The sequence below is a fragment of the Chelonoidis abingdonii genome, chromosome 11 (genome assembly GCF_003597395.2).
Source record: "Chelonoidis abingdonii isolate Lonesome George chromosome 11, CheloAbing_2.0, whole genome shotgun sequence".
Taxonomy (NCBI): domain Eukaryota; kingdom Metazoa; phylum Chordata; order Testudines; family Testudinidae; genus Chelonoidis; species Chelonoidis abingdonii.
In genome coordinates this window covers 29,834,846-29,847,189 of record NC_133779.1, presented here as the reverse complement: position 1 = coordinate 29,847,189, position 12,344 = coordinate 29,834,846, and the positions used below count along the sequence as shown (strand labels likewise).

The window sequence follows — 12,344 nt, the reverse complement described above, 5'->3', positions numbered from 1 at the left end:
CATGGGACTCTTCAGCTTGGAAAAGAGGAGACTAAGGAGGGATATGATAGAGGTATATAAAATCATGAGTGATGTGGAGAAAGTGGATAAGGAAGAGTTATTTACTTATTCCCATAATACAAGAACTAGGAGTCACCAAATGAAAATTAATAGGCAGCAGGTTTACAACAAATACAGCAACAGTTCTTCTTCACGCAGAGCACAGTCAACTTGTGGAACTCCTTACCTGAGGAGGTTGTGAAGGCTAGGACTATAACAGCGTTTAAAAGAGAACTGGATAAATTCATGGTGGTTAAGTCCATAAATGGCTATTAGCCAGGATGGGTAAGGAATGGTGTATCTAGCTTCTGTTTGTCAGAGGATGGAGATGGATGGCATGAGAGTGATCACTTGATCGTTGCCTGCTGGGTTCACTCTCTCTGGGGCACCTGGCATTGGCCACTGTTGGTAGACAGATACTGGGCTAGATGGACCTTTGGTCTGACCCAGTACGGCCATTCTTATGGGAGAGCCCCACTGGTGGTGGACATGGGAAGGGAGAAAGGCAGGTGGATCTGAAGAAAGGGCAAAGCCCGTGGGTGGGTGTGCAAATGGTGGGATCCTCCAAAGGGAGGAAAAGGGAAGCAAAGGAAGGGTTGAGGGTGTGGAGCCACCACAGTGTGTCTGAAGAGAGGAGCTAGGGAATGAGCCTCCAGTGTGTGAAAGCACTGAGATAGATGACAGATGGGGGTGGATCAGCCAGGGTAATTATAGGGGATAGGGATACAGTTCCCAGTCAGGTAGGGAACAAGGATGGTGGGGGATGAGGGAGCAAGGTAACAACTAAGGAAGGAGGAGCAGACCCCTGTGTGTGGGGTCAGAAGATGACAACAGAGAAAAGGGGAGACAAGTGAGTGCAGATCCAGGGGCAGACCTCCATCTGTGTGGGGCAGAGGATGAGGTATGATGTGGGGGGCAGACACCCGTGTGTACAGAGTGAGGGATTAGGAGGGTGGCAATGGAGGAAGGGGAGCGGACACCCATGTGGGGGGCAGGAAGACAGGAGGGTGGCAATGGAGAAACAGTGGGACAAGGAGGGTGACAGGAGGACAAGGAGAGTGGCGATGGAGAAATGGGGGGCAGAACCGTGGGGGAGGGAGCAGGTAGAGCAGGAGGGTGGCAATGGAGGAACGGGGGGGCAGAGGGATGAAGAGGGTGGCGATGGAGGAGGGGGTGCAGATCCCTGGGGGGCAGGGAGAGCAGGAAGGTAGCTATGGAGGAATGGGGGGTCAGGGGGGTGAGGAGGCTGGCTATGGAGAAGAGGAGACAGGGGGATGAGGAGACTGGCGATGGAAGAGGGGTGCAGATCCCTGGGGGGAGGAGAGCACGAGGGTGGCAATAGAGGAAGAGGAGGCAGCAAGATGAGCAGGCTGGTGATGGAGGAGGGGGCAGACCCCTGGAGGGGGGGCAGGGAGAGCAGGAGGGTGGCAACAGAGAAAGGGAGAGCAGGGGGATGAGGAGGGTAGTGACGGAGGAAGGGGGGGCAGAGGAATAAGGGAGGAGACGATAGAGAAGGGGGCAGATCCCTGTGGGCGGGGCAGGAGGATGAGGAGGGTGGCAATGGAGATGGGGGGCAGACCCCCATGGGAGGGCGAGAGGATGAGGAGAGTGGTGATGGAGGAAGGGGAGCAGTGGGAGGAGGAGGGTGGCAATGGGAGAGCAGACCCCCGTGGGAGGACAGGGGGATAAGGAGGGGGCGATCAGGGGCGGGGGATGAGGCTGGAGATGGGGGGCAGACCCCCGTGGGGGCGGGCGCACGAGGAGGGTGGTGACGGAGGAACGGGGCAGACCCCCGGCTCCCCACGCCGCCATTGTAGCCGCCCTTAGTGGAGGAAGGGGGCCGGAGGACCGGGCAGCGCCCCAAGCCTTCCCGGTGCCGGCTCCCATTCCCCGGGCGGAGGCGCTGCCTTGGCGCAACCCTAAGGGGAGAGGCGGGGCGGCCCCTCCCAGCCCGCGCGGCGCCCGGGGCGGGCGCTCCCCCGTACCTGTACTGAGGCCCGGCGGAGGCAGCACCATGCGCGAAGCCGTAATAGTTACTGGCCGCCATCTTGCCGTCTTCACAAAGCAGCGGGCCGCGACGGCGGTAGAGGAGGCGACCGGCTGGGGGGAGGGGCGGGGAGCACGGGAGCACGTGACCGCCGCGCGCGTACCAGCCACGCCGCGCGCCCCCACGCGCGCCCTTCGGCCCCCTCTCCCGGGAGTGGTCACGTGCCATCCCATCGTTCTTTAGCGGAGTGGTTCTCGCCACCTGGGTGGCTCGCGTATAGAGCGACCGTTAGGGGGGAGGGGAGGAATGAGGAGCGAGGGCTGGGAGACCGTTGGTGCCCGGCTGGTACTTTGTGCACCAGGGGTCTGTGGCCTGCCCAGACTGGCTGCTACCAGATGGGGGTCTGGCGGAGCAGGGGCCCATGGCGACCTTTAAGGATGGTGCTGCCAGGACAGGGTCCTGGTGGGCCATGGGAGGGTACTTCTAGGGGGACATCTCACAGCCCCACCACACCGTGTGGCATCCATCACCACATGGTTTCCTTGCAGTGCCATGACCCCTCAGAATGGCACTGCATGGTGTGATGTCACAATGCATGCGCAAATGTCATTGCAACACCTCAGAAAACACCCTTGCACCGTGTCAAATACCATCACTATAGAGGCATTATGGTGGCACTCTGTCAAGTACGATCACTACATGTGTGAGATGACAGACCCATGCTGAAATGTCTTTATGACATGTACAAATGCTGCTCCACTGTGTTTGAAGCCATCATTGATGCATGTCATTGAAATGTCACCATCATAGAAGATTAGGTTTGGAAGAGACCCCAGGAGGTCATCAGTCCAACCCCCTGCTCAAAGTAGGACCAACCCCAAGTAAATCATCCCAGCCACGGTTTTGTCAAGCTGGGCCTCAAAAACCTCTCAGGATGCAGATTCCACCACTTCCCTAGGGAACCCATTCCAGTGCTTCACCACCCTCCTAGTGAAGTAGTTTTCCCTAATATCCAACGTAGACCGCCCCACTGCAACTTGAGACCATTGCTCTTTGTTCTGATATCTGCCACCACTGAGAACATCCGAGCTCCATCCTCCATCCTACCTCCATCAGGTAGTTGAAAGCAGCTATCAAATCCCCCCTCATTCTTCTCTTCTGCAGACTAAACAAGCCCAGTTCCCTCAGCCTCTCCTCATAAGTCATGTGCCCCAGCCGCCTAATAATTTTCACTGCCTTCTGCTGGCCTATCTCCAATTTCTCCACAACCCTTCTGTAGTGGAGGGCCTAAAACTGGACAAAATTCTCCAGATGTGGCCTCACCAGTGCCGAATAGAGAGGAATTATCACTTTCCTCGATCTGTGGGCAATGCTCCTACTAATCCAGCCCAATATCCTGTTAGCCTTCTTGGCAACAAGGGCACACTGTTGACTCACATCCAGCTTCTCATCAACTGTAATCCCCAGGTCCTTTTTTGCAGAACTGCTGCTTAGACAGTCGGTCCTCAGCCTTTAGCTGTGCATGGGATTCTTCTGTCTTAAGTGCAGGAGTCTGCACTTGTCCTTGTTGAACCTCATCAGATTTCTTTTGGCCCAATCTAATTTGTCAAGGTCACTCTGGACCCTATCCCCACCCTCCAGTCTATCTAGCTCTCCCCGCTGCTTAGTGTCATCCACAAACTTACTGTGTGTGCAATCCATCCCATCGTCCAGATCATTAATTAGGATGTTGAACAAAAACGGTCCCAGGACTGCCCTCTGGGGCACCTCAGTTGCTACCGTCTGGCAACTAGACATCAAGCCGTTGATCACTACCCATTGAGCCTGATAATCTAGCCAGCTTTCTATTCACCTTATAGTCCATTCATCCAGCCCATACTTCTTTAACATGCTGGCAAGAATACTGTGCGAGACTGTATCAAAAGCTTTGCTAAAGTCAAGATGTGTCACGTCCACCTCGTTACCCATATTCACAGAGCCAATTATCTCATCATAAAAGGCAATCAGGTTGGTCAGGCATGACTTGCCCTTTGTGAACCCAGGTCAACTGTTCCTGATCACCTTCCTCTCTTCCAAGTGCTTCAAAATGGATTCCTTGGGGACCTGCTCCATGATTTTTCATGATACTGCAGAGCTTCACTGTTTGTCAAATGTAATCACTGCATTGTGTGACATCATGGCATGGAGCTGAAATGTCATTGTTATTTCTCAGAACACCATCCTTCTGTAACAAACATCTAAATATACAGTGATATGTAAATATAACATCATAACATCGCTGTACTGTGTTCAGAATCACAAGTTGAGGAGGTTTTGCTGAATTGTCACCAAGTTTCTTCAAATTCCTCACATCATTATTTAATTGCATTTAAAAGTATTAATGTTGCATTGTATAGCAACATAAGATCATTCATCATGTTTGAGTTGTGCCAAATGCAGGGCTGGCACATCTGGCTCTTCAGTGGCAATTCGGCCGGAGGTCTCCCAGTCCCTCTCGGAGGGAAGGACCTGCCGCCGAATTGCCGCCAAAGAAGCGGAGGCAGTGCCGAAGTGCCAGCGATCACGGGGGGTGGAGGGAGTGGTGGTTGTTTTTTTTGTCGCTTGTTCAAGGTCTAAGTTAATTGATTGCCATATCTGGGGTCATGAAGGAATTTTTCCCTGGGTAAGATTGTCAGAGACTCTGTTGTTTGTTTTTTTTTGCCTTCCTCTGCAGCATGTGGCATGGGTCACTTGCAGGTTTGAACTAGAGTAAGTGGTGGGTTCTCTGTCATTTTAAGTCTTTAAATCAAGATTTGAGGACTTCAATAACTCATCTAGAGTTTAATTGCCTATTTCAGGAGGTGAGGTTCTGTGGTCTGTGATGTGCATATCAGACTAGTTGATCATGATGGTCCCTTCTGGCCTGAAAGACTAGCAGTCTGTAATTGCATTCTGACAAACTAGCATTATATTTAAAAAAATGCCATATCCTAATGCAACACGAAGGCATTGCACAGATGTGTCATCATATGGCATTGGAACTTAACAACACAAAATGAAGACATTCCCTCAAAACAGCATCACACTCTTTAAAACATTAACACAGTGCATTGCTTCAAATCATTGTCACTCCTTTACACAACACAATGCTTTTTCCACTAAAATAGCTGGCGTACTATTTTGGGGTAGATCAGCTCTCATGTTCACCTTAGCACAAACATTGACTTGTACTGTAACAATCTATTTCTCTTTGTGTCCTGTGTTTTGATATTGGCCCCACACACAAAGAGCTCATTTCACCCAGTCATGTCTTTTGATATCAATGAATGCAGCTAGAGCTTTTCAATGATTCCAGCTTCTTGTTTTTCACCCTTACCACCCTTTTACTCTGAAGATTTGTAGCCAGGGAGTGTTAAAAGTTTTGTTCCATCTCTGCAAGTAGAATTCGGGCCAGGCCAAATAGGTGCTTGAAAGGCAGAAAGGCTCCTACTTGCCAGAACCTATGAAAGAGTGCTTAAGATGCTCATGATTTTGCTTTGGCCAAAAATGCTTGGGAGCAAAGGATGAACATCAGTATCCACTGCCAAAACTGTCACTTTGAAGCCTTCTGCCCTCATGAGCCTTTTACTCCTATATTTGTAGCCTGACCTTTCTTTACTCCTTTCATTCATTTCCTCATTTCTTTAATCTAAAGATTCCAAAGGAAAATGAATGTTTAGGCTGACAATTGTATCTTTGCCTTCTGTGACTGTATTGACGTCGGTTTTGCAAGCAGACACGTCGAAGTAGATAAAGAGTTTTCTCCCCCTCCGAATCAAACCAGTGACCTGAGCGTCTCTCTCTCTAAAAAACACACGAACAATCCTCTGCTCTACCAGCCCCGCTCCAGCCAGGCGGGCTGGACCCTGCCAGGGATAGCTGCTCCATGTGCCAGTGAACACGCTCCCCAAGTGGTGGCAGCAGCTTTGGGCTACATGGAGCATCAAACGGGGCGAGTTGTGGTCTGGACAGGGGATGGGTCCTTCCTCCCGAGACACAGCAAGCGCCACGAAAAGGGGCCCGCGGGCCACTGGGAAGGCAGCCCAGGTGGCCCCCCGCCATCCCCGCTCTCCTCGCTCCAGGCCCGGCGCTCCCACTCAAGCCTCCCCCCTCCAGCCCTCCGCTCCCTGACTCCGGCCCGCCGGGCGAGCCCGCCCCGGGGGTAAGATTGACGGACTGAGCGTTGTTCCAATAAGGCGCCGGCCACGTGCGCAAAATAACCAATAGGGGTCGGAGGGCGGAGCGGGGGGAGGCGCGTGCAGGCGGCGCAGCAAGCGGCTTGTTGTGCGCGCTGCGGAGCTGTTACCCTGCCGCTGCCCAGGCCCTGCCTTTGCCGCCGCCAGGTGAGGCCAGGCCGGGCGAGGTGTGCGGGTAGGCTGGGGCCACGCCGGACTTGCCTCGTGGCGGTGGGAGGGCGGGCTACGCTGGGCGCGAGAGCGAGGCTGTGGCCTGGGCCTGTGGGGGAGACCTGGGGCCTGTGTGTGGGGGAGGGGCAGACCTAGGCCTGTGGAGGGGGAAACCCTGGTGGTGGGGGGAGACCCTGGCCTGTGTGTGTGGGGGGAGGGGGAGGAGGGAGGGGGGGGCGCTGGGGCTGGCGAGAGGGCACATCCCCCTCCGACAGGCCCCAGCCTGGGGTCTGAAAGGTGTGCTGGTTGCAGTGGTATTGTGTGGTGCAGGATGCAGGCCGGGGGAGAGGCTGTGGGCTTGTCTACATCGTGTTTGTTTTTTGTTTGTTCTCTTTAAATTTCCCACTATTGGTGAGACTAGAGCAACTCCACTGACTCGTGTTCGCGGTAGGTGGGAGTACTAGTGTGGACAGTATCAGAGGAGTAACCGTGTTAGTCTGGATCTGTAAAAGCAGCAAAGAGTCCTGTGGCATCTTATAGACTAACAGACGTTTTGGAGCGTGAGCTTTCGTGGGTGAATACCGCGAAATATCCCTGTGTGAGCAGGGATCCCATGTGCACTCACATCAGCACTGTAAGTTAGACCTGCTCTGAATAAGGTTACCCCACATCGTGTTAAATGCCAGAGACTGTGAGAAACCTTGGCTATATTAGTGCTCCACTCGTGTTACCATCAGTGAGGTTGCTCTGGTGAGATATTTTTCAAGTAAAAGCCGAGTATATTGATTACCTGTATGTGTAGTGAGCTGGGTGATAGGAAGAATGTGTGCGTGGAGAGAGTGTGTATGTGGATCTGGCCCATGGGGAGAGCGAGAGTTGTATCTGCTTCTGATACAGCGTGATTGATGATGAAGTGTATGTGTGGAGCAGAGCATGTGAATGGTGTTTGGGGGGAGTGTATGTTTGGGAGGGTGTGTTTTGTGCCCTGGTAGAAGCAGATGGGGGAATGTTTTGGGTCATGGGGTGTTGGATATGTTGATATTGTGGAGCATAAGGAGGAAGGGGCTTTGTCATAAAGTGTTCTCTTATTCATTTTTGCTGCCTTTGATGTGGCTGATGACTTAATCCTCTTGATTTTTGTGATATTTTTCTTTTTCTTATCTTGCACTTGGATGATGTATTGAATAGATGGGGTGTCATACAATTAGTTAGAGTTGCTGAACACTTAGTTTCCTTTAAACAGTTTTTCATACTCACCTCCTTTCTGTCTGCCATTGTCCTTCAGTTCTCCGTTTTTGCTTCTTTTGTATACTTTCCTCTTTCTGACTTCATCACCACTTTATAAATTCATTATCATCCCTACATCCCTGTATACTCATGGCACTTCTGTACCCCCATCCATTCTAGCATACTTAGCTGATGCTGACATCTTGGGTGTCCAGCCACTATCTCAACTTCTGTGATGGCAGTGCTGGCCTATGCATCCTGCATTCCAGTAATGAGGATGTGTACTGACAATTTACTCAAAACTAGTTACTGGTAAGTAGACCTTCTCATCTTTTCTCCTAATTTCTCTTTTCTGTCTTCATTAATAACTACTCTTTCTTGTGTCTCAGCCTGTAATCTTGCTATGACCTTTTATTCTACTCTGCCCCATTTTGTCTTTTTGCTAACACCTGTTGCTTCTTTCTTCAAAACTTGTCCTGTATTGAGTGCTGAAACGCTTGTTCATATCCTGGTCACTTCTTGCCTTTATTACTGTAATCTCTTGTCTGGCCTCTCTTTCTCTTGTTTCTTCTCCTTCCTGTCTGTTTGAAATGCTGCTGCCAAAGTCATCTTTCTTTCCTGTAACTTACTGTTACTGTGATCCTTCCTTGGCTTCCTGTCTCTGAATTCATAAAAGGAGCATAATCCTCATAGAAGGCTCTACGTTACCTTTAACCCTCACCTTCTCTGTCTCTTCTCTTTATTCACTCTCTGCTTTCTCATCCTTTTGCCTTCTTCAAACCTTTGTCTCCTTTCCCCATTCCTAGTTTTGTGCCTTCTATCACTTTTACCTTCTATAGCTGCAACATCTTGTCTGCATCTGCCAGAAGTCCAACCTCATTCCTTTAAAATCCACCTCTCTAAGCAGTCCCAGGAACCTTCACTCTCAGTTACCTGAAGTGATTTTTCCCCCTTTTCTTTGATATCTATGTTGATTGTAAGAATTTCAGGGCAGAGATGTATTCTGGAAAAGTGTTAGTGGCATCATGGTTAAGGTTATATCAGACATCTAATTTTCATGGACCCTTACTATCTGAAGCCCTGGAAGTAGCTATTCTGGAATAATTACTCCGAAACAGTTACATTGGTACAAGCCCTGTGTGAGCAGTCTTACATTGGAATAAGTGTCCCCATGGGGGGTTATACTGAAACAACTATTCCAGAATAGCTATTTTGGTAAACTTCCAAATGTAAACAAGCCCTAAAAATACAGAACACTCTGAGGCTCTCTTTAATTTTCGTGAGTCTTAAGAACATTAGTATGTGCTGCTGGACACACTATAAATTTTAAAATCCTCTTTTTGAGAAATACATCAGGGTGTCTCCAGTTTTTTTGATCTTTGCAGCTACATGACCTTGGTACCTAGAAACCCCAGGCTGCCGACCTCATATGTTCACATCCATACGGGTTCTTGTGTCATCGAATGTTGGTGATATATAACTATATTTAAACTTAGTATTTATAACTTACTAACTGCTGAAAAAAACCCAGGAGTTCTTGTGGTACCTTAGAGACTAACAAATTTATTTGGGCATAAGATTGTGACTGGAGGATAGCTAATGTGATACCAGTTTTTAAAAAAGATTCTAGAAGTGATCCTGGCAATTACAGGCTCATAAGCCTAACTTCAGCACCGTTAGTCTGGATCTGTAAAAGCAGCAAAGAGTCCTGTGGCACCTTATAGACTAACAGACGTATTGGAGCATGAGCTTTGGATGCATCCGACGAAGTGGGTATTCACCCATGAAAGCTCATGTTCCAATACATCTGTTAGTCTATAAGGTGCCACAGGACTCTTTGCTGCTTTTATGAGCCATTAGGAAAGGGATAGATGATAATATGGAAAAATCATAATGCCACTGTATAAATCCATGGTACACTCACCCTTTGAATACTCTGTGCAGTCCTGGTTACTCTGGTCAAAAAAAAAAAAAAATCAGAACTGGAAAAGGTACAGAGAAGGGCAGCAAAAATGATTAGGGAGATGGAATAGCTTCCATATGAGGAGAGGTTAAAAAGATGGGGACTTTCATATTGGAAAACAGATGACTAAGGAGGGATAACCAGAGCAGGGGTGGCCAGCCTGTGGCTCCAGAGTCATATGCGGCTCTTCAGAAGTTAATATGTGGCTCCTTGTATAGACACCGACGCTGGAGCTACAGGTGTCAGCTTTCCAATGTGCCCTGCCCCCTCCCCTGAGCCTGCAGTGCCCTCGCTTCTCCTTCCTCCCACCCCAGAGCCTCCTGCATGCCATGAAACAGCTGATCAGGAGGCACAGGTAGGGAGGGGGAGGCACTGGGGAGTGGGAGATGCTGGGAGTGGGGGAGCTCATGTGCGGGTCTGCTGATGTATTACTGTGGCTCTTTGGCAATGTACACTGGTAAATTCTGGCTTCTTCTCAGGCACAGGTTGGCCACCCCTGTGCTAAAGGACTATAAAATCATGAATGGTGCGGAGAAAGTTTGTAAGGAAGTGGTGTTTACTCCTTCACGTAACACAAGAACCAGGGCTCACCCAGTGAAATTAATAAGTGGCAGGTTTAGAACAAACCTAAGTGCTACTTCATGCAGTGCACAGTCAACCAGTATAGAGGATGTTGTGAAGGATGTTGTAAGTTTAAAAAAGAATTAGATAAGTTCCTGTATGGCTGTTACCCAAGATGGTCAGAGATGCAACCTATCCTCTGGGTTACCCTAGTCTCTGACTTCCAGAAGTTGGGAGTGGATGACATGATGGATCACTCAATAATTGCCCTATTCTGTTCGTTCTTTTTGAAGCAACTGGCATTGGCCACTATCAGAAGAGAGGACACTGGGTTAGATTGATCATTGGTCTGACACAGTGATTCTCAATCTTTCCAGACTACTGTACCGCTTTCAGGAGTCTTGATTTGTCATGTGTACCCCAACTACTTGCTTCCAAAATCAGACATAAAAATGCAGAAGTGTCCCAGCACACTATTACTGAAAAATTGCTTACTTTCTCATTTTTGCCACATTGATAAAATAAAATCAATTGGAATATAAATATTGTATTTACATTTCAGTGTGATACTTGAGCCTAATCTAAAGCCTGAACTCCAAGTGGCAGGGCTGAAACATGTAACTTTGCTTTGCTTTTCCTAGTATCTAGCCTAAATCTCTTTCTGTAGGTCAAGGCCAATACCTCTGTGGACATGGAAAACAATTGATCATTGTCCTCTTTATAACTGCCTTTAACATATTCGAAGACTATCAGGTCACCACTTTTTCAAGACTAAACATGTCCATTTTTTTTACAACCCTCTTCAGAGGTCAGGTGTTCAATGAAAATGATATAAGGTATATAGCTCTCCTCTGGACTGTCTCCAGTTTATCCACATTTTTCCTAATGTGTGGTGCCCAAAACTGGACTCAGTGCTGAGTAAGTGGGACAGTTGCCTCCTGTGTCTTACAACACTCTTGTTAATACACTCCAGGATGATACTCACCTTTTTTTTTTCTTTTGCAGCTTGTTGACTCATATGCAGTTTGTGATCCACTATAACCCCCAGATACTTTTCAGAAGTACTACTGCCTAGCAGTTATTTCCCCATTTTATAGTTGTGAATTTTTCTTTTCTTCCTAAGTGTAGTACTTTTCTGTATTGAATTTCATCTTGTTGATTTCTGACCAATTCTCAATTCATCAAGGTTGTGTTGAATTCTAATTCTGCCCTCCAAAGTTCTAGCAACCTCTTCCAACTTGGTGTCACCCACATATTATATATAAGCATACTCTCCTCTCTGTTATGCAAGTAATTACTGAATACTACGGGACCCAAGTCAGACTCCTGTGTAACCCACTAGATATGCCATCCCAGTCTGTCAGCAAATCATGCACCCACCTTTATAGAGCTTTTTCTAGACCATGTTTCCCTAGTTTGCTTATGAGAATGTCATGTGGGACTGTTAGAAGCCTTTCTAAAATCCAGATATCATGTCTACATCTTCCCTTCCCACCCCCCTACCAACAACCAGGGCAGTAATACTCTTAGAAAAATAAATTAGGTTGGTTTGGCTTGTTGTATTCTTGACAAAATCCATGTTGTCTTTTACTTACAACCCTGTTATCCTCTAGGTGCTTACAGATTGATTGTTTAATATTTTGTTCCAGTATCTTTTCAGGTATCCAAGCTAGGCTGACTGATCTATAATTCCCCAGGTCCTCTTCCTTCGCCCCTCTTTGTAAAGATAGGTACTACATTTACTCTTCTTCAGTCCTCTGGGACCTCCGTGAGTTCTAAAAGATAATTGGTAATGGTTCCAAGATTGTTTCACATAGTTTAAGTACCCTAGGGTACCTTTCATCCAACCCTGCTGACCTGCATACATAACTTACCTAAATATTCTTTAACCTGTTCTATCCCTGTTTTGGCTTGTGTTCCTTCCTTCCCCCTTGTTACTCTTAATTTTGTTAAATATCTGGTCGCAATTTGCCTTTTTAGTGAAGACTGAAGCAAAATAGTTAAACACTTCAGCCTTCTTGATGTCTTCTGTTAGCTCTCCTTTCCTGTTAGGTAGAGAACCTACACTTTCCTTCCTCTCTCTTGTTCCTAATGTATTTTAAAAAACCTCTTCTTACACCTAGCAAGGTACATAAAAGGCTGTAACTCCCTTTCTTGCCTTAACCTTTCTGAATTTGTCCTTACATGCTTGTATTATTTTATT

At 48.1% G+C, this 12,344-nt stretch overlaps 2 protein-coding genes across 9 annotated transcripts in view; one reads left to right on the top strand and one right to left on the bottom strand.

The window, feature by feature from the left end:
• The window catches only part of ZFR2 (zinc finger RNA binding protein 2), an 89,608-nt gene extending 87,405 nt beyond the window's left edge, over positions 1 to 2,203 (bottom strand). For 4 of the 6 annotated variants that reach the window (XM_032774560.2, XM_075070823.1, XM_075070826.1 and 1 more), the window contains exon 1: positions 2,025 to 2,109. Coding sequence is in view for 2 of the 6 variants with exons in the window: in XM_075070825.1 (XP_074926926.1) it covers positions 2,025 to 2,086 (62 nt within the window). In the remaining 4 variants the exon portion in view is untranslated. Of the gene's footprint in view, positions 1 to 2,024 lie in introns of all 6 variants that reach the window. The other 2 variants (XM_075070825.1, XM_075070821.1) reach the window with 2 other exon arrangements.
• Positions 2,204 to 6,273: 4,070 nt separating this feature from the next.
• The window catches only part of ELAVL1 (ELAV like RNA binding protein 1), an 82,728-nt gene continuing 76,657 nt past the window's right edge, over positions 6,274 to 12,344 (top strand). The window contains exons 1-2 of one of the 3 annotated variants that reach the window (XM_032774518.2): positions 6,277 to 6,387; positions 7,798 to 7,929. The gene's annotated coding sequence lies outside the window, so the exon portion shown is untranslated. Of the gene's footprint in view, positions 6,388 to 7,797; positions 7,930 to 12,344 lie in introns of all 3 variants that reach the window. The other 2 variants (XM_032774526.2, XM_032774513.2) reach the window with 2 other exon arrangements.